The sequence below is a fragment of the Cydia strobilella genome, chromosome Z (genome assembly GCF_947568885.1).
Source record: "Cydia strobilella chromosome Z, ilCydStro3.1, whole genome shotgun sequence".
NCBI classification, from domain to species: Eukaryota; Metazoa; Arthropoda; class Insecta; order Lepidoptera; family Tortricidae; genus Cydia; species Cydia strobilella.
Window position 1 is genome coordinate 7,656,825 of NC_086068.1, and position 22,251 is coordinate 7,679,075.

The 22,251-nt window shown below is 39.5% G+C and overlaps 1 protein-coding gene across 1 annotated transcript in view; it reads left to right on the forward strand.

Moving 5' to 3' along the window:
* Nucleotides 1-22,251, forward strand: part of LOC134754137 (titin) — a 147,416-nt gene that overhangs the window by 81,675 nt on the left and 43,490 nt on the right. The window contains exons 33-39 of the mRNA XM_063690216.1: nt 69-129; nt 613-642; nt 1,408-7,722; nt 9,297-9,875; nt 10,547-13,566; nt 14,476-15,577; nt 15,791-16,951. Of these exons, the coding sequence (XP_063546286.1) occupies nt 69-129; nt 613-642; nt 1,408-7,722; nt 9,297-9,875; nt 10,547-13,566; nt 14,476-15,577; nt 15,791-16,951 (12,268 nt within the window). The remainder of the gene's footprint in view (nt 1-68; nt 130-612; nt 643-1,407; nt 7,723-9,296; nt 9,876-10,546; nt 13,567-14,475; nt 15,578-15,790; nt 16,952-22,251) is intronic.

Consider the following 22,251-nt stretch of genomic DNA (forward strand, 5'->3'; position numbering starts at 1 on the left):
AATTAGCACCTTGATCCTTAACAATAAACACATTTCTAATTTTAATATAGTTGTTGTTAAAATTACAGACCATCGTGGAGTCTTCAGCAGAACACGTCGCGGAAAGTCGTACAACGAAAGTCATTAAAGGTTGGAACTTAAATCTTTAATAATTTACAGTCGAATTAAGTAATTATAATTAGAAAATGCATTACTTTACGAGTTACGACACAAGGTAAACCAATGTTTAGTGCTGAGTTGGGATCGCATCATCATTTTCTAGCAACATACAGCTCTACTCACAAAAAGTGAATTATAAAGTTGTTATTGTTTGTGTCATGTTAAATCCGCTTAATACAATTACAAACGTTTAAAACAATTTCGAGTAGGCCATTGTAGTCTGGTCCCTGCAACTCGTATTCATTTTTTACGGTTAAAACGCGATTTTACGTGTCCTCTACAGAATCTTCTCAAGCTTTAACTACATGTATATTAGTAAGAATACTAAGAATATGATGCATTTGTCTATTATTACTTGAAAACTTTTTCTTTAAGTAAAATAGTAAACTTTTGGAAAAATTCTTTACCGTGATTATGCTATTGAATTTCACGAGTTGTTCTTGTTGTTATCAGATGATACATCGGAGGTTGTCGAAGAAGAAGGTAAGCCCAATCAAGCCTACTCAATGTATGTACTATATTATGAAAATGAAAGAAATTTGCTTATATTTTGTGGGTATGATGTCATACACCACTTTTGCTTTATAACTCTTGTTTTGGAAATTAACTTAAATGCGGCTGTTTGTTATTTTAACTTTACTATTTGAAGTATTTTAGGTGTTTAAACAGTAATGCTTACTTTTAGAGCGTAATAAAAGATAACTAATCTTTAAGGCCTTTCGAGGTCTTCATTAAAAGGAAAATGTTGTAACGCTTCAAACAAACTGTTAATTTATCCGACTGCGGCGGTGTCGTTATGGTATGATACATGTGTTGCAATGGAACGATTTAGTTCGATGGCAGCATTACGTTACTTTACATTTTACCACAATCGGATAAAAAGTTAACAACTAATACCAGCATTTAATTAGCAACGTTACAAAACGTCGATCACTCGATTAATGTGTTTTCAGCTTTTAGTATTAATGGTGCAGCTTTCAATTTGCAAAAGTGTGTGCTTCTTACGTGTTCACGATTTGTTTAACTACAGATATATCAAGTAAGTACCAGCTTAATACTATTAGTTACACGATAGATAGAACACTGACCAACTTTCTCTGACAGATAACATTAACAGGAATAACAACTGCTTTTTAATACTCTTTTAAACATGACTACTCACTCACTAAGATCTTAATTTAATTTTAATTTCCAAGCGATTGCACTTAATTAACACAAATATACTCTACTGTAATGTATAATTCACAGATGTCAAAGAAAAAGAACAAGTCAGACGCAAAAAGCATACTAAGCAGAAAAACTCCGAGTTACGCATTGAAGAAGAAATTGTTGGAGAAAGGAAAACAGTCAAAACAGTCCATCCTAGAGAAAATGTTGAAGTTTATGAGGACGACGAAGCAGGGTTACTTGAAACTGCAGAGATGATCTACAAAACGGCGACGCCTACAGCTATTCATGAAAATAAAATAGAAGTAGTCCCTGCTAGTGAGGTATCTCACATAACACCGGACAAAATAACTGATAAAATTAAGGCTAACCTTAAAATGGACACTAACTACCCAATAGTTAACGCATCTCAACAAGCTGAAGAAAGAGAAGAATCATTGCATGTTAAAGAACAAGTCAAACTTCATGTCAAACCATCTATACCCGAAAATGAGTCGCTAGAAGTAACTGAAATAGAGATCAGCAATTCACTGGACGAATACTCAGCAGATCGTATTAAAGCCGACGTTAAAGCAGTGAAGAACATTGTCCCAATAGAAAGTTTAGTAACAACAGAAGTGCATGCAGATTTGGACCTGACCGATCTGCAAAAAGCTGAAACGTGCTTTAGTAGTGCTAAACCATCTGTTACATTAAAAGATGCTGTAAACGTATCAGAACAAATAACGAGCATAAAGGAAGAGTCATTCGACAAACTAGAGATTAAGAAGTCAAATGCAGCATTATCAGTTTCTCCCTTATTAGGATTAAGCGTTACAGAAGTTACGGACGAACTAAAAGAATATGACATTGAAAGCAAGACAACAGAAAAAGCCGCTACATCTAGGCTTAATTTCAATTTGCATGAATCACTTCAAGTTGGAGAAGTTTTCGTTGAAGATAAGTCTGGAAGATATTACCCAGAACTAATAGTACCTACAGAAACAGCTCGAAAGGATGTTTTAACATCTAACCAAATTTTAACCGAAGTACATGATGTTCAAGAAAAGGAAGGGTTATTACAAGCTCTGAAACTGCCACCAGCACAGGAAGCCAATGTTGACGTAACAATTAAAGATAGCTTCCAAGTAACTATTGATGAGACACACGAAAAAGAAGGTGAATTCATTAAAAAAGAATTACCCACAACAGTTAAAGTAGATAAAGATTTATCCTTGCATACAAGTTTAAATACATCTATAGTAAGCTCACACATTCAAGAGACAGATTTTGTGCCCGAGCCCTTGCCAAGTAAGAAAGCTAATATAGGTGTGAGCGAACACCAACATAAGTTTAATTTGGAAACAAACATTCATGAATCAGAAATTAACTTAGAGGGACCCAAAGCTGTACTGGGTACACATGCCGACATTTCAATTTCATTACTAGATAAAAACTTTGTTGAAGAAGTTCAAATCAATGAAAGTGAAAAAGATCTTTTAATCAAAGATGATAAGTATACTGCTACAGCAGATGTGGATGTTCGTGCTGTCGAACCAATTATAACATCTGAAACTCTGCAGATGACATCTATCGGCGAGCTTAAATTGCAGGATAAGGTCCAAGATGAATCAGCCACAGAGACAGTTGTTACTGCAAATGCCAAAATCGTAACAGCCCCCCTAATACACGAACAAGAAACATCAGGAGAGTACTTAACCAAAAAATCTGAAACCATCACACTGTCAGTGGTCCCTAATATTCCCTTAACTATATATGAAAATGAGTCATCTGAATCTGAGAATAAACTTACTTTGAATAAAATACCAGAGGTTAGTTCTACGAAACCTTTGCCTACTCATCAACTGAAAACACCTATATCTGAAGAGATAAATACGGCTGATCAAATTAATTTTATTCCATTGACTTCTAATGTTACTGAAAAAGCATCAGAAGTTTATAAAGATTTGCATAAAGAAATCACTATTTTACAAACAACAGTCCAAGAACAACTAGACAAGTTAGATGAAAACCAAACCAACCACAGCAAAGCTCTACTTACGTTTGTTGAAAATGAAAGTTTAAATGTTACAGAAATAGTATCGAGCGTTACTGAAAATCAACTATCCTCTGAAAGGGATAGACTTGATGTATACGCTAAACCCGATATAGAGACGAATCACAAGATTGCTATTACATCTGAACCTATTCTAAGAGAAGCTGTTGATAAAATGGAATCAGTAACACCTAAACTTGAAGCAGCTAGCCTTACATCCAATATCCTAAGCTCATTGCAGATTTCTGAAAATAAGGTGTTAGATTCGCAGGCAAATTTGCAAGATAGTGTGAAACCCAATCTTCAATCTATACTTCCCGAAATAATACCATCCCAGGAATTAAATATTACGGAAGTATATCAAAATGAGAAAGAAACTGAATACGCATCGAAAACCTTACCAGAAGTATTTACCGTTCCGTCGCAAGTTATATCGTTACGAGCAGTAGCTGTAAGCTCAGAGTTAATACCTGACTCAAGCGTTGGTTTCACAGAAAGTGAAAATATAGACATTAAATCTAAACAAGCTACTATTGAAAACGTAGCGCATAATGAACTTCAGATAACTTCAACGGATTGCAATGAAAAAGAAAGTTCTTTTGAGCGAGCTCCTGTGCTAAATACTGTATCTGCTAAAATAAGTATAGACTCTACTCAGGCCCTTTTGGTGGAAGAAAACAAACCTGAATTCGCTGCAAGAAACTTTGAAACAACTAGTGATTTAGCTTGGGCAAAAGCAAAACAAGGCGCAATACCACAAGAAGCCATTACTCAAGAAGAGACAATTGTACATCTGTCAGAAGGCATAATAGTATCCGAAGAAAAAGGAAATACGGCAAAATCAGCAGTCTCATTGACAACCCTCCAAGCACCACAATACGATGAGAAAGTTACTGCCGAAAGTGAAAATCCGTTGACATTAAACTTATCACCAGATCAGCAAAGTGCCAATGTTTCGTTTACTTCTCGACACAGCATACAGATATCGGAAACTTTATCCCAATCTGAAAATTTGCAAAGTACTGATACCTTCGACGTGGGATATAAAACTGCTTCACCTAAAATGGATGAAATATATGGTAAAGCAGCACATACCGAGGAAGTTACCGTGAACCAACAGACAGAAGAATTCCTAAATGAAAAAATGGCTGTCAAGCAAACAGATGTTACAACTGTCCCATCTTATACATTAGAACAAACGGAAATAATTGCAGCGGAAACGGAGATGGAATTACCTAAACGTACTACAATTACATCAAATATTTTACCAGATATTACCGAAACCCAAGCACTTATAATGAGTTGTACTGAAACGATAGATAAGGAGAAGGAATTTTTCGGAAAGTTTTCAGTGCCAACTCAAGATGCTACTATTGGTTTTGTGCCTCTAATTAGCACTGTAAATACTGAAGTGCTATCAACAAATGCCACAGAAACTCTACTAGAAAAAGCACCAGAAACCTCTCAAGCAACAATTACAAGTGATGACCTACGTAGACATTTACAGGGACTAGAAATATTACATGCAGAGAAAGAAACCGATTTAGCACCCAGTCAGAAAGAACATAAACAAGCAGCAACGGAAAAAATTATTGAAATATCTGCAAAAGAAATATCAGAAGTCAATGTCAACGAAAAAGAAACAGAGTTGTCAAAAATGTTAGATATGTTTACGACTACTGCTAAACCAGCGTTTGATGAACAGCAATCACTATTTAGTTCAGAAGTAATTGCAAATCAGGAAATTGAAGAACTTCACGTTTCCGGGACTACGATGTTAAATGCACTTACTACTCATGGAATGAAAGAAGCCATTCAAAATTTAGAGCCGTTTATAGGAGAAAGCGAAGACACATTTGCCGAAATAACGCCTGCGAAAACTGAATTAGTAAAACCCGTAGTTGAAGGGAAACAATGTGCAAGAGTGTCAGAAGTGATGCCAACAGAAAAAGAAGAAATTTTGCTTGTTAATGAGATAATGCCACATAAAAAGCAGTTAGAACCAACCGACAGTGTAAAATTACATTCTAGTGTAGGTATAGATGAAACCGTACCAATTGAATCTGAAGCCGAATTACCACTTTGTTCAGATTTGAAACATAAAGCGGGAATGACTGTCCTTCCGGAAGATTACATAAATATTTCAGAAACCACTGTAATAGAAAAAGAAAACATTTTACAAGCTGACCAAACTCCTAAAAGTGCGACGTATAATGTGAATTTGGACGCACATCGTCATTTAAATGTAGAAATATGTCAATATACAGAAACAGAGGAAGCAATTAAGAATGACAAGCCAATGACAACAAAAGAAATACTTGATTTTTCTTTAGAGCCTTGCAGGCCCCTTTGTATCACAGAAACTAAATCTGAAGAAAGACATGAAGAATTAATACCGGGTAAAAAAGCAGTAGAACTAAGTCCAAATATTAATCTCGAAGTAGGTGACCACATAAACATTACAGAAACAGTTGTTTTAGAAAACGATGATGACTTAAAATTAGGATTGTTAAATAAAATGGAACATGGTAAGTCAAATGTCGAAACATCAAAACATATAACCATAACCGAAACAGATATTAGAGAGAATGATTATCCTTTAGAAAATATATTGCAAACTGTATCTAAGCAATCAGACATATCCTTTGAAGCTAGAATACCAATCGAAGTGCAAGAAGTTCTGTTTAGAGAAAGTGGCTCTGATCTAGCGCAGTATACTAAACCACGTGAAGAAGTACTTAATATGTCTATAGAATCTCAACAACATCTCACTGTAACTGACGCACTAGTAGAAGAAAACGAAATTGCGATACAAGTTGATCAAATTCCACAAAGCGCAGAAAATCAGGTTAAAGTAGAAGCAATGCAGCATGTAATGACAAACGAGATAACAGCAATTGAAGAGGGTACAGAATTTTCAGGCAGTAAGGCTTACAAAGATGAAAAGGCATATGAATCTCAAGCAGTTACAGAAGCCCTTTACAGTGAACAGACACAAGTCATTGAGAGCGTAAGCACTATGAAAACAACTTTTACACCTGAATTATCTACCGCTGACCAAGAAATAGTCGGATTAAAATCACTTGAACAGACAGAAGTATTAGTAGAAGAAAATCCTGATGCTTTCGATAAATATCATCCTAAGGAAGAAACAGCCCAAACAGTGCAAACCACGAAAAAGGAAATAGTGTTTAGCCAACCAGAAATTCTTGAAAGTACTACAAACCTGTCCGAAAAATTCGAATCTGAACCTTCCCAAGTTCAACTTGGGCTCGAACTACATAAGAGCTACATAATATCTGAGAACACAGCTCAGGAACAGCCAGAAATCATTAAAACTTCGGAAGAATATGGTAAGTACGCTGAAAAACAAATAATAGAAATGAAATCACTGCAACAGACGGAAATAATAGCGAATGAAAAATCCGAACCCCTTTCAAAATTCCATCAAGACAAAAATGAAAATGCCATAGCGAGTCAAAACACTTTGCAAGAGTTAACCAGTGCAGAACCAGCCATATTCGAAAATGTTACTAATTTACCTTCGTCGGTTACATTAGAGAGAGGTAAGGCTTCAACAGATTTAGAAACACACAAAAGTTACATTGTTAGCGATAATATTACACACGAAGAATCTGAAGACATCATCATAGAAGGTAAGAAAATAAGTTCGATTGTGGGGCAGGTCTTAGAGTTTAAACCTTTACAACAAACAGAAATTTTTGTCGGCGAAAATGCTTCTACAATGTGTACAGATAAACAAGAAGGAAAAACTATAACTGTCATACCAATCGAAAATGAATCTGTAAGTCAGACTGATGTTATTGTACATGAAACTGGAACTGAGACATCGTTTGAAAAACCAATACAAATGGAGACTGCTTCGTTATCTTTAAATACAACACAAGGTGTTACGATATGTGAAGTAACCCACGAAAGCGCTCCAGAAGACTTTGTTCTTCATGAAGGTAAACAAGTGAAAGCAGATAAAACTGTGGCTCCATTATCACACTTACAATGCACGGAAAATATATCACAAATACACGCAGACGAATTAACACTACAATCTACACAGAGTAAAATTCCTACAGTTGTAACTAGCGAAATAGCACCACTCATAATCACAGACAATACTTGTCTTCTTCAAGAGGAAAATCTTCAAATAACACAACCAAAGACTCAAAACGTTCGCGAAAGCCTTACTATGGCGAGTGAACTAGAAGTCACAGATGAATTCGTCAATGAACACGTTTTGCCCTACTCCGACGATTTATTGGAATTAAAGAAAACTGGCAAACTTACACAAATGAGCGACACTGAGCACCAACTCACTATATCAGAGCAGGAGACGCGTTTCCTAGGTATGTACATATATTATATTTTTCCTAAGAGTTTATAGGTTTATCAATAATAATAATAAATAAATAATAAGTTTCAGTCTCCGTGTAATTTGGCGATTTACACTAAATAAGTCCTATCAAGTACCTATTTGTGATTAGTATGGTATCGTTTCCAACATTAATATTAACGTCATATAATCATTAATTAAATATTATTTCCTGAACTATCTATTTTATGCAATCTATAGATATTAAATAATAACTATATTTAAAGATTTATCAGATATCGATTAGATGCAAATAAAAAACAAACCCATAGGCGGCGTATAATTAAGAATGTATTAATTAAACACAGGCGTTTTATTAATATATAATAAATAAGGAATCTTGCTAGTTAAATCCAATCGAAGTTTACGCAAAAAATGAAATTTAGAAATTAAAAAGTTATGTAAGAGGTGCAAGTAGAACTAAACGTAGATGATTTGATTATATTAAATGATAACCAAGTAAATTTCTCAATTCTAAAAGATAAGAACAATGCCGCTCGTACTTTACATTTATTCATTTACTAATGAAGTCAAAAAAAAACCATTTGTCACGGTGCCAAAGTTTCAGGGCATTCCCCTTACCACCGCTAAAAGTATCGGGATACTTGGTGTCGACATTACGAACGAAGTCCAGTTTCGTAGTCATCTGGAACAAAAAGCCAAACTGGCCTCCAAAAAGCTTGGGGTGCTTAACAGAGCCAAACAGTACTTCACACCGGGTCACCGACTTTTGTTATATAAAGCGCGGTTCGACCCCATATGGAGTACTGTTCTCATCTCTGGTCTGGCGCTCCACAATACCAGCTCCTTCCCCTTGACTCCATCCAACGTCGGGCAGTTCGTATTGTCGGCAATCCCGAAATTACTGACGGCTTAAAACCTCTTAGTCTTCGGAGAGACGTTGGCTCTCTTTACATGTTCTACCGTCTGTACAATGGGGAATGTTCCGAAGAACTTTTTGATCTGGTGCCATCGTCTCGTTTCTATCACCGCACCTCCCGCCAAAGGAACAAAGCTCATCCTCACGTCTTAGACACAAGGCACACCATGAATAAGCGGGCATCCCGCTCGTTTCTTCCCAGAACGTGCAGAATGTGGAATGAGTTGCCTCCTGAGGTATTTCCTTTGTGTTACGACATGGGATTCTTCAAGAAGCGGGTATTTAGGGTTCTCAAGGGTCGGCAATGCTTAAGTGGCTCCTGTGATGTTGCTTTCGTCCATGGGCGACGATGACTGCTTCCCATCAGGCGGCTCGTCTGCTCGTTTGCTGACTATCACATAAAATAAAATAAAAGTCAGATAAACGTTTAACGATGTAACCCTACAGACGTTTAGAAACATGGTAATAATTATGGTTTAGGATGCAATGCAAAATAAAATTAAGTTAAAATTATATTCAAGTATAATAACACGACAAAGATAATATTGGGAGAATAGGAAAGTAATTCTCTTTTCATAGTCTTGTAAAATTACAATGGGAATATTATTTTAAGTCGACAATATACAAAACATACACTTAAAATAACAAATAACTTAAACAAATTTCAGAAAAAACTGACGATAGATATTCTTCGCCTAAACTATCAGACACTGAAGAAACTGAGGAAATAGTAACCAAATTTTCACAAGCATCAACAGGGGAACCAATTCAAATAAAAACTAAACGAACAATTTTAAGAAAGAAGAAAAAAACTCACCAAGGAGATGCCGTAGAAAATGACGTTGTAATAGAAGAGAAATTAGACGATGATGATATAATTAAACCTATTACGCAGCATACTGTCGATATAGAGGAATTTGAAGAAACCGACTTAACACCTATTAAGGAGATGGCTAAAGGAACCGTCGAAATGCCCGATGATTATTTTCATGTACCACAATTAGAATCACAAGTGCAAATAGAAGAACTCGTTGAAGATTATTCCAAAAAACCCGAAAGTCCAAATGAGGTGGTTCCGATAATTGCAGACGACAAAACGAAGATAGAGAAAAAAATTAAAACCACGAAACGAGTCATCAAGAAGAAGCAAGGATCGGATAAAAAAAATATTGAATCAGTTGTTGTTAAAGACGACAAAGCTCCGGAACTACCAGAGGAGACAACCATAGAAGACATAACTTTCGATGGTAAGCCGAATAAATGTAAACATAAACCATTATTTATAGAGTTTTACTCGTACCCACTCACCACACAACAACCAACTAATTAGCTCCTTAATTAATTACCAACTTTAAAAACAAAAAAATCTTTAACAAAGAATCCCAGTATCTTAGTACGCGGCGAAATCGTTACGCGCTTGCGGCGAGATCGATACGCGCTCGCTGCGAACTCGTTGCGCGCAACCTAGCATGGTTTGCATGTCGTCGGGACATAATATATTCGTTAAAGTTTTTTTCTGATCATTACGCATACGCAATATTCAGTACTTTGTGGTTAGTATTATTATTATGTCATGTTTTCACATTAATTGTCTGCACCTTAGTTCCTATTAAACAATAGGAACGTTCGCGTGACAGTGACGCTATCACAACATTATGTAAACTTATTTTAATGACTACTGGTTGAATGACCATACAACAGTGATACATTAATTTTGGAGTTATTTCTAAATATTACCTAAAGGCGAATTTAGGAGCTTTGATAACTCGAAATGAAGTGCGCATAATTTAAATTAATATTATTTTCACTACGAAGATAATCAGGTTACAATAATTTAATGCTAGTACCAACTTTACAAAATGCAATAGAGAAACGAAATCAAATACTAAACCCTAAATAATCAGTCAACACCTTTCAGAAAACACAGTCATCAGACAAGACTCGCCTAAAATATCTGACACAGAGGAAACCGAAGAAATTGTAACCAAGTTTACACAAGCTCCAAATGGGGAAACAATACAAACCAAAACAAAACGAACTATAATAAGAAAAAAGAAAAAAGTTTTACATAAAAATTCTGTGGACAATGACGTAGTAATCGAAGAAAAATTAGACGATGACGAAACAGATAAACATCCAAGGGTTCAACATCATCAAGTTGACATAGAAGAATTCGAAGATACTGATTACATGCCCATTAAGGATACCGCAAGAGGAAAGATTGAATTACCCGAAGATTATCTGCATGTACCCAAAATAGAATCACAGGTTAAAATAGAGGAGGTAACGGAAAAAATAACAACACCATTCCAAGCACAAGTCGCATCAAACGACACAGAGAAACCTACGGCCACTGAATTACCAGAAAACATAATAATAGAAGAGTTTACAACTCCAGAAGGCAAAACAGTAAAAAAGAAAACAGTGAAGAAAATAACTAAACGTACAATAGGTGATGCAATCGAAACTACACAAACAACAACAGAAAAAAAAGGTGACACATCACCAACATTCCTGAATCATACTGAAAATGAACAAATTGATGACATAGTCAAAACATTCGAGAGCACACAACTTTATGACAAGGCTAAAGTCATCGAGGAAGAACCCGAAAAAGTAGAGATTTCACAAATTCACACAGAAACTGGAGAAGTTAAAAAGGTCAAAACTACTAAGCGCATCGTTAAAAAGGGCCCTAAGAAAGAAGTGACTGAAATAACTACCATAGAAAAAGAAGGTGAAGAGCCCATCACAACGGTCACTGTTGCTCCAGCACCAGACGAGGAGCAACCAACACCGATAGAGACCGTAGAACTGCCAGAAGAAGTAGCAGAAGTGAGCGAAATTACTCCTGAAGGTAAGTCAATTAAGAAAAAGACAATAAAAAGGGTCATTAAGCGTAAAAAGGGGCCAATTATAGAAACCACAGAAATTACTACTGAACAAGTAGGAGACGAACAGCCCATCATATCAGTACACACAAGTGAAGAAATAACAGATGACACAGTCACACCATTCGAGACAACACAACTATATGACAAGGCTAAAGTCATTGAGGAAGAACCCGAAAAAGTTGAAATTTCTCAAATTCGCACAGAAACTGGGGAACTTAGAAAGGTCAAAACTACTAGGCGCGTCATCAAAAAGGGCCCTAAGAAAGAAGTCACTGAAATAACGACCGTCGAAAAAGAAGGGGAAGAGCCCATCACAACGGTCACTGTTGCTCCAGCATCAGAAGAGGAGCTACCAGCACCGATAGAGTCCGTGGAACTCCCAGAAGAAGTAGCAGAAGTGAGCGAAATTACTCCTGAAGGTAAGAAAATTAAAAAGAAAACTATAAAGAGGGTCATTAGGCGTAAGAAGGGACCACTTACGGAAATTACACAAATTACTACTGAACAAGTAGGAGACGAACAGCCAATCATATCAGTACACACAAGTGAAGAATTAACAGACGACACAGTCACCCCATTCGAGACAACACAACTATATGACAAGGCTAAAATCATCGAGGAGGAACCAGAAAAAGTTGAAATCTCGCAGATTCGCACTGAAACTGGTGAAGTTAAAAAGGTCAAAACTACTAGGCGCGTCATCAAAAAGGGCCCTAAGAAAGAAGTCACTGAAATAACGACCGTCGAAAAAGAAGGGGAAGAGCCCATCACAACGGTCACTGTTGCTCCAGCACCAGAAGAGGAGCTACCAGCACCGATAGAGTCCGTGGAACTGCCAGAAGAAGTAGCAGAAGTGAGCGAAATTACTCCTGAAGGTAAGACAATTAAAAAGAAAACTATAAAGAGGGTCATTAAGCGTAAGAAGGGACCAATTACGGAAACCACACAAATTACTACTGAACAAGTAGGAGACGAACAGCCAATCATATCAGTACACACAAGTGAAGAATTAACAGATGACACAATCACACCATTCGAGACAACACAACTGTATGACAAGGCTAAAGTCATTGAGGAAGAACCAGAAAAAGTTGATATTTCTCAAATTCGCACAGAAACTGGGGAAGTTAAAAAGGTCAAAACTACAAAGCGCATCATCAAAAAGGGCCCTAAGAAAGAAGTCACTGAAATAACGACCATCGAAAAAGAAGGGGAAGAGCCCATCACAACGGTCACTATTGCTCCAGCACCAGAAGAGGAGCTACCAGCACCGATAGAGTCCGTGGAACTGCCAGAAGAAGTAGCAGAAGTGAGCGAAATTACTCCTGAAGGTAAGAAAATTAAAAAGAAAACTATTAAGAGGGTCATTAGGCGTAAGAAGGGACCACTTACGGAAATTACACAAATTACAACTGAACAAGTAGGAGACGAACAGCCAATCATATCAGTACACACAAGTGAAGAATTAACAGACGACACAGTCACCCCATTCGAGACAACACAACTATATGACAAGGCTAAAATCATCGAGGAGGAACCAGAAAAAGTAGAAATCTCGCAGATTCGCACTGAAACTGGTGAAGTTAAAAAGGTCAAAACTACTAGGCGCGTCATCAAAAAGGGCCCTAAGAAAGAAGTCACTGAAATAACGACTATCGAAAAAGAAGGTGAAGAGCCCATTACAAAGGTCACTGTTGCAGTACCAGAAGAGGAGCAACCAACACCGATAGAGACCATGGAACTGCCAGAAGAAGTAGCAGAAACGACCGAAACAACTCCTGAAGGTAAGAAGATTAAGAAGAAAACTATAAAGAGGGTCATTAAGCGTAAAAAGGGACCAATTACAGAAACCACACAAATTACTACTGAACAAGTAGGAGACGAACAGCCCATCATATCAGTACACACAAGTGAAGAATTAACAGATGTCACAGTCACACCATTCGAGACAACACAGCTATATGACAAGGCTAAAGTCATCGAGGAAAAACCCGAAAAAGTTGAAATTTCTCAAATTCGCACAGAAACAGGAGAAGTTAAAAAGGTAAAAACCACAAAGCGCATCATCAAAAAGGGCCCTAAGGAAGAAGTCACTGAAATAACCACCATTGAAAAAGAAGGTGAAGAGCCCATCACAACGGTCACTGTTGCTCCAACGCCAGAAGAGGAGCAACCAACACCGATAGAGACCATGGAACTGCCAGAAGAAGTAGCAGAAGAGAGCGAAACTACTCCTGAAGGTAAGACGATTAAAAAGAAAACTATAAAGAGGGTCATTAAGCGTAAGAAGGGACCAATAACTGAAACCACACAAATCACTACAGAACAAGCAGGTGACCAAGCGCCAATCATATCAGTACATACAAGCAAAGAAATCACAGATGACACAGTTACACCACTCGAAAACACACAACTTTTTGACAAAGCTAAAATCATCGAGGAGGAACCCGAAAAAGTTGAAATCTCCCAGATTCGCACAGAAACTGGTGAAGTTAAAAAGGTAAAAACTACAAAGCGCGTCATTAAAAAGGGCCCTAAGAAAGAAGTCACTGAAATAACGACCATCGAAAAAGAAGGTGAAGAGCCCATCACAACGGTCACTGTCGCTCCAGCACCAGAAGAGCAACCAACACCGATAGAGAGCGTGGAATTGCCAGAAGAAGTAGCAGAAGTGAGCGAAACAACTCCTGAAGGTAAGACTATTAAGAAGAAAACTATTAAGAGGGTCATTAAGCGTAAGAAGGGACCAATAACTGAAACCACACAAATCACTACAGAACAAGAAGGTGACCAAGCGCCAATCATATCAGTACACACGAGCGAGGAATTCACAGATGACACAGTCACACTATTTGAGAACACACACCTTCATGACAAGGCTAAAATCATAGAGGAAGAACCCGAAAAAGTTGAAATTTCTCAAATTCGCACAGAAACTGGGGAAGTTAAAAAGGTCAAAACTACTAAGCGCATCATCAAAAAGGGCCCTAAGAAAGAAGTCACTGAAATAACGACCATCGAAAAAGAAGGTGAAGAACCCATCACAACGGTCACTGTTGCTCCAGCATCAGAAGAGGAGCAACCAACACCGATAGAGAGCGTAGAATTGCCAGAAGAAGTAGCAGAAGTAAGCGAAACTACTCCTGAAGGTAAGACAATTACAAAGAAAACTATTAAGAGGGTCATTAAGCGTAAGAAGGGACCAATAACTGAAACCACACAAATCACTACAGAACAAGAAGGTGACCAAGCGCCAATCATATCAGTACACACGAGCGAAGAATTCACAGATGACACACTCACACCATTTGAGAACACGCACCTTCATGACAAGGCTAAAATCATAGAGGAAGAACCCGAAAAAGTTGAAATATCTCAAATTCGCACAGAAACTGGGGAAGTTAAAAAGGTCAAAACTACTAAGCGCATCATTAAAAAGGGCCCTAAGAAAGAAGTCACTGAAATAACGACCATCGAAAAAGAAGGTGAAGAACCCATCACAACGGTCACTGTTGCTCCAGCACCAGAAGAGGAGCAACCAACACCGATAGAGAGCGTAGAATTGCCAGAAGAAGTAGCAGAAGTAAGCGAAACTACTCCTGAAGGTAAGACAATTACAAAGAAAACTATTAAGAGGGTCATTAAGCGTAAGAAGGGACCAATAACTGAAACCACACAAATCACTACTGAACAAGAAGGTGACCAAACACCAATCATAACAGTACACACTAGCGAAGAATTCACAGATGACACAGTCACACCATTCGAGAACACACACCTTTATGACAAGGCTAAAATCATCGAGGAAGAACCCGAAAAAGTTGAAATTTCTCAAATTCGCACAGAAACTGGGGAAGTTAAAAAGGTCAAAACTACTAAGCGCATCATCAAAAAGGGCCCTAAGAAAGAAGTCACTGAAATAACGACCATCGAAAAAGAAGGTGAAGAACCCATCACAACGGTCACTGTTGCTCCAGCACCAGAAGAGGAGCAACCAACACCGATAGAGACCGTGGAACTGCCAGAAGAAGTAGCAGAAGTGAGCGAAATTACTCCTGAAGGTAAGACGATAAAGAAGAAAACTATTAAGAGGATAATTAAGCGTAAAAAGGGACCAATAACTGAAACCACACAAATCACTACTGAACAAAAAGGCGACCAAACGCCAATCATATCAGTACACACTAGCGAAGAATTCACAGATGACACAGTCACACCATTCGAGAACACCCACCTTTATGACAAGGCTCAAATCATCGAGGAAGAACCCGAAAAAGTTGAAATTTCTCAAATTCGCACAGAAACTGGGGAAGTTAAAAAGATCAAAACTACTAAGCGCATCATCAAAAAGGGTCCTAAGAAAGAAGTCACTGAAATAACGACCATCGAAAAAGAAGGCGAAGAACCCATCACAACGGTCACTGTTGCTCCAGCACCAGAAGAGGAGCAACCAACACCGATAGAGAGCGTAGAATTGCCAGAAGAAGTAGCAGAAGTGAGCGAAATTACCCCTGAAGGTAAGACATTTACAAAGAAAACTATTAAGAGGGTCATTAAGCGTAAGAAGGGACCAATAACTGAAACCACACAAATCACTACAGAACAAGAAGGTGACCAAGCGCCAATCATAACAGTACACACTAGCGAAGAATTCACAAATGACACAGTCACACCATTCGAGAACACACACCTTTATGACAAGGCTAAAATCATAGAGGAAGAACCCGAAAAAGTTGAAATATCTCAAATTCGCACAGAAACTGGGGAAGTTAAAAAGGTCAAAACTACTAAGCGCATCATTAAAAAGGGCCCTAAGAAAGAAGTCACAGAAATAACGACCATCGAAAAAGAAGGTGAAGAACCCATCACAACGGTCACTGTTGCTCCAGCACCAGAAGAGGAGCAACCAATACCGATAGAGACCGTGGAACTGCCAGAAGAAGTAGCAGAAGTGAGCGAAACAACTCCTGAAGGTAAGACTATTAAGAAGAAAACTATTAAGAGGGTCATTAAGCGTAAGAAGGGACCAATAACTGAAACCACACAAATCACTACAGAACAAGAAGGTGACCAAGCGCCAATCATATCAGTACACACGAGCGAAGAATTCACAGATGACACAGTCACACTATTTGAGAACACACACCTGCATGACAAGGCTAAAATTATAGAGGAAGAACCCGAAAAAGTTGAAATTTCTCAAATTCGCACAGAAACTGGGGAAGTTAAAAAGGTCAAAACTACTAAGCGCATCATCAAAAAGGGCCCTAAGAAAGAAGTCACTGAAATAACGACCATCGAAAAAGAAGGTGAAGAACCCATCACAACGGTCACTGTTGCTCCAGCACCAGAAGAGGAGCAACCAACACCGATAGAGAGCGTAGAATTGCCAGAAGAAGTAGCAGAAGTAAGCGAAACTACTCCTGAAGGTAAGACAATTACAAAGAAAACTATTAAGAGGGTCATTAAGCGTAAGAAGGGACCAATAACTGAAACCACACAAATCACTACAGAACAAGAAGGTGACCAAGCGCCAATCATATCAGTACACACGAGCGAAGAATTCACAGATGACACACTCACACCATTCGAGAACACATACCTTTATGACAAGGCTAAAATCATCGAGGAAGAACCCGAAAAAGTTGAAATTTCTCAAATTCGCACAGAAACTGGGGAAGTTAAAAAGGTCAAAACTACTAAGCGCATCATCAAAAAGGGCCCTAAGAAAGAAGTCACTGAAATAACGACCATCGAAAAAGAAGGCGAAGAACCCATCACAACGGTCACTCTTGCTCCAGCACCAGAAGAGGGGCAACCAATACCGATAGAGACCGTGGAACTGCCAGAAGAAGTAGCAGAAGTGAGCCAAACAACTCCTGAAGGTAAGACGATTAAGAAGAAAACTGTTAAGAGGGTCATTAAACGTAAGAAAGGACCAATAACTGAAACCACACAAATCACTACTGAACAAGAAGGTGACCAAACGCCAATCATAACAGTACACACTAGCGAAGAATTCACAGATGACAATGTCACACCATTCGAGAACACACACCTTTATGACAAGGCTAAAATCATCGAGGAAGAACCCGAAAAAGTAGAAATTTCTCAAATTCGCACAGAAACTGGGGAAGTTAAAAAGGTCAAAACTACTAAGCGCATCATCAAAAAGGGTCCTAAGAAAGAAGTCACTGAAATAACGACCATCGAAAAAGAAGGCGAAGAACCCATCACAACGGTCACTGTTGCTCCAGCACCAGAAGAGGAGCAACCAACACCGATAGAGACCGTGGAACTGCCAGAAGAAGTAGCAGAAGTGAGCGAAATTACTCCTGAAGGTAAGACGATAAAGAAGAAAACTATTAAGAGGATAATTAAGCGTAAAAAGGGACCAATAACTGAAACCACACAAATCACTACTGAACAAAAAGGCGACCAAACGCCAATCATATCAGTACACACTAGCGAAGAATTCACAGATGACACAGTCACACCATTCGAGAACACCCACCTTTATGACAAGGCTCAAATCATCGAGGAAGAACCCGAAAAAGTTGAAATTTCTCAAATTCGCACAGAAACTGGGGAAGTGAAAAAGGTCAAAACTACCAAGCGCGTCATCAAAAAGGGCCCTAAAAAAGCAGTCACTGAAATAACCACCATCGAAAAGGAAGGTGAAGAACCCATCACAACGGTCACTGTTGCTCCAGCTCCAGAAGAGGAGCAACCAATAGCGATAGAGACCGTCGAGCTGCCAGAAGAAGTAGCAGAACAGAGCGAAACGACGCCCGAAGGTAAGACAGTCACAAAGAAAACTACCAAGAGAATCATAAAGCGTAAGAAGGGACCACTTACAGAAACCACACAAATCACCACCGAACAAGTAGACGATGAAACACCTGTCATATCAGTACACACCACACAAGAAATTACTGAGGATACAACTACACCGTTTGATGAAAAACACACACCTGAGAGAGCCAGGGTCGTCGAAGAAGCTCCTGAGAAGGTCGAGATCACGCAAGTACGCACCGAAACTGGGGAAGTGAAAAAGGTCAAAACTACCAAGCGCGTCATTAAAAAGGGCCCTAAAAACGAAGTCACTGAAATAACCACCATCGAAAAAGAAGGTGAAGAACCCATCACAACGGTCACTGTAGCTCCAGCTCCAGAAGAGGAGCAACCAACACCGATAGAGACCGTCGAGCTGCCAGAAGAAGTAGCAGAACAGAGCGAAACGACGCCCGAAGGTAAGACAGTCACAAAGAAAACTACAAAGAGAATCATCAAGCGTAAGAAGGGACCAATTACAGAAACCACACAAATCACCACCGAACAAGTAGACGATGAGACACCTGTCATATCAGTACACACCACACAAGAAATTACTGAGGATACAACTACACCGTTTGATGAAAAACACACACCTGAGAAAGCTAGGGTCGTCGAAGAAGCTCCTGAGAAGGTCGAGATCACTCAAGTACGCACCGAAACTGGGGAAGTGAAAAAGGTCAAAACTACCAAGCGCGTCATCAAAAAGGGCCCTAAAAACGAAGTCACTGAAATAACCACCATCGAAAAAGAAGGTGAAGAACCCATCACAACGGTCACTGTAGCTCCAGCTCCAGAAGAGGAGCAACCAACACCGATAGAGACCGTCGAGCTGCCAGAAGAAGTAGCAGAACAGAGCGAAACGACGCCCGAAGGTAAGACAGTCACAAAGAAAACTACAAAGAGAATCATCAAGCGTAAGAAGGGACCAATTACAGAAACCACACAAATCACCACCGAACAAGTAGACGATGGAACACCTGTCATATCAGTACACACCACACAAGAAATTACTGAGGATACAACTACACCGTTTGATGAAAAACACACACCTGAGAGAGCCAGGGTCGTCGAAGAAGCTCCTGAGAAGGTCGAGATCACGCAAGTACGCACCGAAACTGGGGAAGTGAAAAAGGTCAAAACTACCAAGCGCATCATCAAAAAGGGCCCTAAAAAAGAAATCACTGAAATAACCACCATCGAAAAAGAGGGTGAAGAACCCATCACAACGGTCACTGTTGCTCCAGCTCCAGAAGAGGAGCAACCAATAGCGATAGAGACCGTCGAGCTGCCAGAAGAAGTAGCAGAACAGAGCGAAACGACGCCCGAAGGTAAGACAGTCACAAAGAAAACTACCAAGAGAATCATAAAGCGTAAGAAGGGACCACTTACAGAAACCACACAAATCACCACCGAACAAGTAGACGATGAAACACCTGTCATATCAGTACACACCACACAAGAAATTACTGAGGATACAACTACACCGTTTGATGAAAAACACACACCTGAGAGAGCCAGGGTCGTCGAAGAAGCTCCTGAGAAGGTCGAGATCACGCAAGTACGCACCGAAACTGGGGAAGTGAAAAAGGTCAAAACTACCAAGCGCGTCATCAAAAAGGGCCCTAAAAAAGAAGTCACTGAAATAACCACCATCGAAAAGGAAGGTGAAGAACCCATCACAACGGTCACTGTTGCTACAGCTCCAGAAGAGGAGCAACCAACACCGATAGAGACCATCGAGCTGCCAGAAGAAGTAGCAGAACAGAGCGAAACGACGCCCGAAGGTAAGACAGTCACAAAGAAAACTACCAAGAGAATCATAAAGCGTAAGAAGGGACCACTTACAGAAACCACACAAATCACCACCGAACAAGTAGACGATGAGACACCTGTCATATCAGTACACACCACACAAGAAATTACTGAGGATACAACTACACCGTTTGATAAAAAACACACACCTGAGAGAGCCAGGGTCGTCGAAGAAGCTCCTGAGAAGGTCGAGATCACGCAAATACGCACCGAAACTGGGGAAGTGAAAAAGGTCAAAACTACCAAGCGCGTCATCAAAAAGGGCCCTAAAAAAGAAGTCACTGAAATAACCACCATCGAAAAGGAAGGTGAAGAACCCATCACAACGGTCACTGTTGTTACAGCTCCAGAAGAGGAGCAATCAACACCGATAGAGACCATCGAGCTGCCAGAAGAAGTAGCAGAACAGAGCGAAACGACGCCCGAAGGTAAGACAGTCACAAAGAAAACTACCAAGAGAATTATAAAGCGTAAGAAGGGACCACTTACAGAAACCACACAAATCACCACCGAACAAGTAGACGATGAGACACCTGTCATATCAGTACACACCACACAAGAAATTACTGAGGATACAACTACACCGTTTGATGAAAAACACACACCTGAGAAAGCTAGGGTCGTCGAAGAAGCTCCTGAGAAGGTCGAGATCACTCAAGTACGCACCGAAACTGGGGAAGTGAAAAAGGTCAAAACTACCAAGCGCGTCATCAAAAAGGGCCCTAAAAACGAAGTCACTGAAATAACCACCATCGAAAAAGAAGGTGAAGAACCCATCACAACGGTCACTGTAGCTCCAGCTCCAGAAGAGGAGCAACCAACACCGATAGAGACCGTCGAGCTGCCAGAAGAAGTAGCAGAACAGAGCGAAACGACGCCCGAAGGTAAGACAGTCACAAAGAAAACTACAAAGAGAATTATCAAGCGTAAGAAGGGACCAATTACAGAAACCACACAAATCACCACCGAACAAGTAGACGATGAGACACCTGTCATATCAGTACACACCACACAAGAAATTACTGATGATACAACTACACCATTTGATGAAAAACACACACCTGAGAGAGCCAGGGTCGTCGAAGAAGCTCCTGAGAAGGTCGAGATCACGCAAGTACGCACCGAAACTGGGGAAGTGAAAAAGGTCAAAACTACCAAGCGCGTCATCAAAAAGGGCCCTAAAAAAGAAGTCACTGAAATAACCACCATCGAAAAAGAAGGTGAAGAACCCATCACAACGGTCACTGTTGCTCCAGCTCCAGAAGAGGAGCAACCAATACCGATAGAGACCGTCGAGCTGCCAGAAGAAGTAGCAGAACAGAGCGAAACGACGCCCGAAGGTAAGACAGTCACAAAGAAAACTACAAAGAGAATCATCAAGCGTAAGAAGGGACCAATTACAGAAACCACACAAATCACCACCGAACAAGTAGACGATGAGACACCTGTCATATCAGTACACACCACACAAGAAGTTTCTGAAGATACAACTACACCGTTTGATGAAAAACACACACCTGAGAGAGCCAGGGTCGTCGAAGAAGCTCCTGAGAAGGTCGAGATCACGCAAGTACGCACCGAAACTGGGGAAATGAAAAAGGTCAAAACTACCAAGCGTGTCATCAAAAAGGGCCCAAAAGAACCAGTTACCGAAATTATAACAATCGAAAAAGAGGGTGAGGAGACCATCACAACCGTGACGGTTGCCCCAGTGCCAGAGGAAGAACAGATTACACCAGTAGAGACCATCGAGCTGCCAGAGGAAATAGCACAAGAGAGCGAAATTACTCCAGAAGGTAAGACAGTTACAAAGAAAACTACCAAGAGAATTATAAAGCGTAAGAAGGGACCACTTACAGAAACCACACAAATCACCACCGAACAAGTAGACGATGAGACACCTGTCATATCAGTACACACCACACAAGAAATTACGGATGATACAACTACACCATTTGATGAAAAACACACACCTGAGAAAGCCAGGGTCGTCGAAGAAGCTCCTGAGAAGGTCGAGATCACGCAAGTACGCACCGAAACTGGGGAAGTGAAAAAGGTCAAAACTACCAAGCGCGTCATC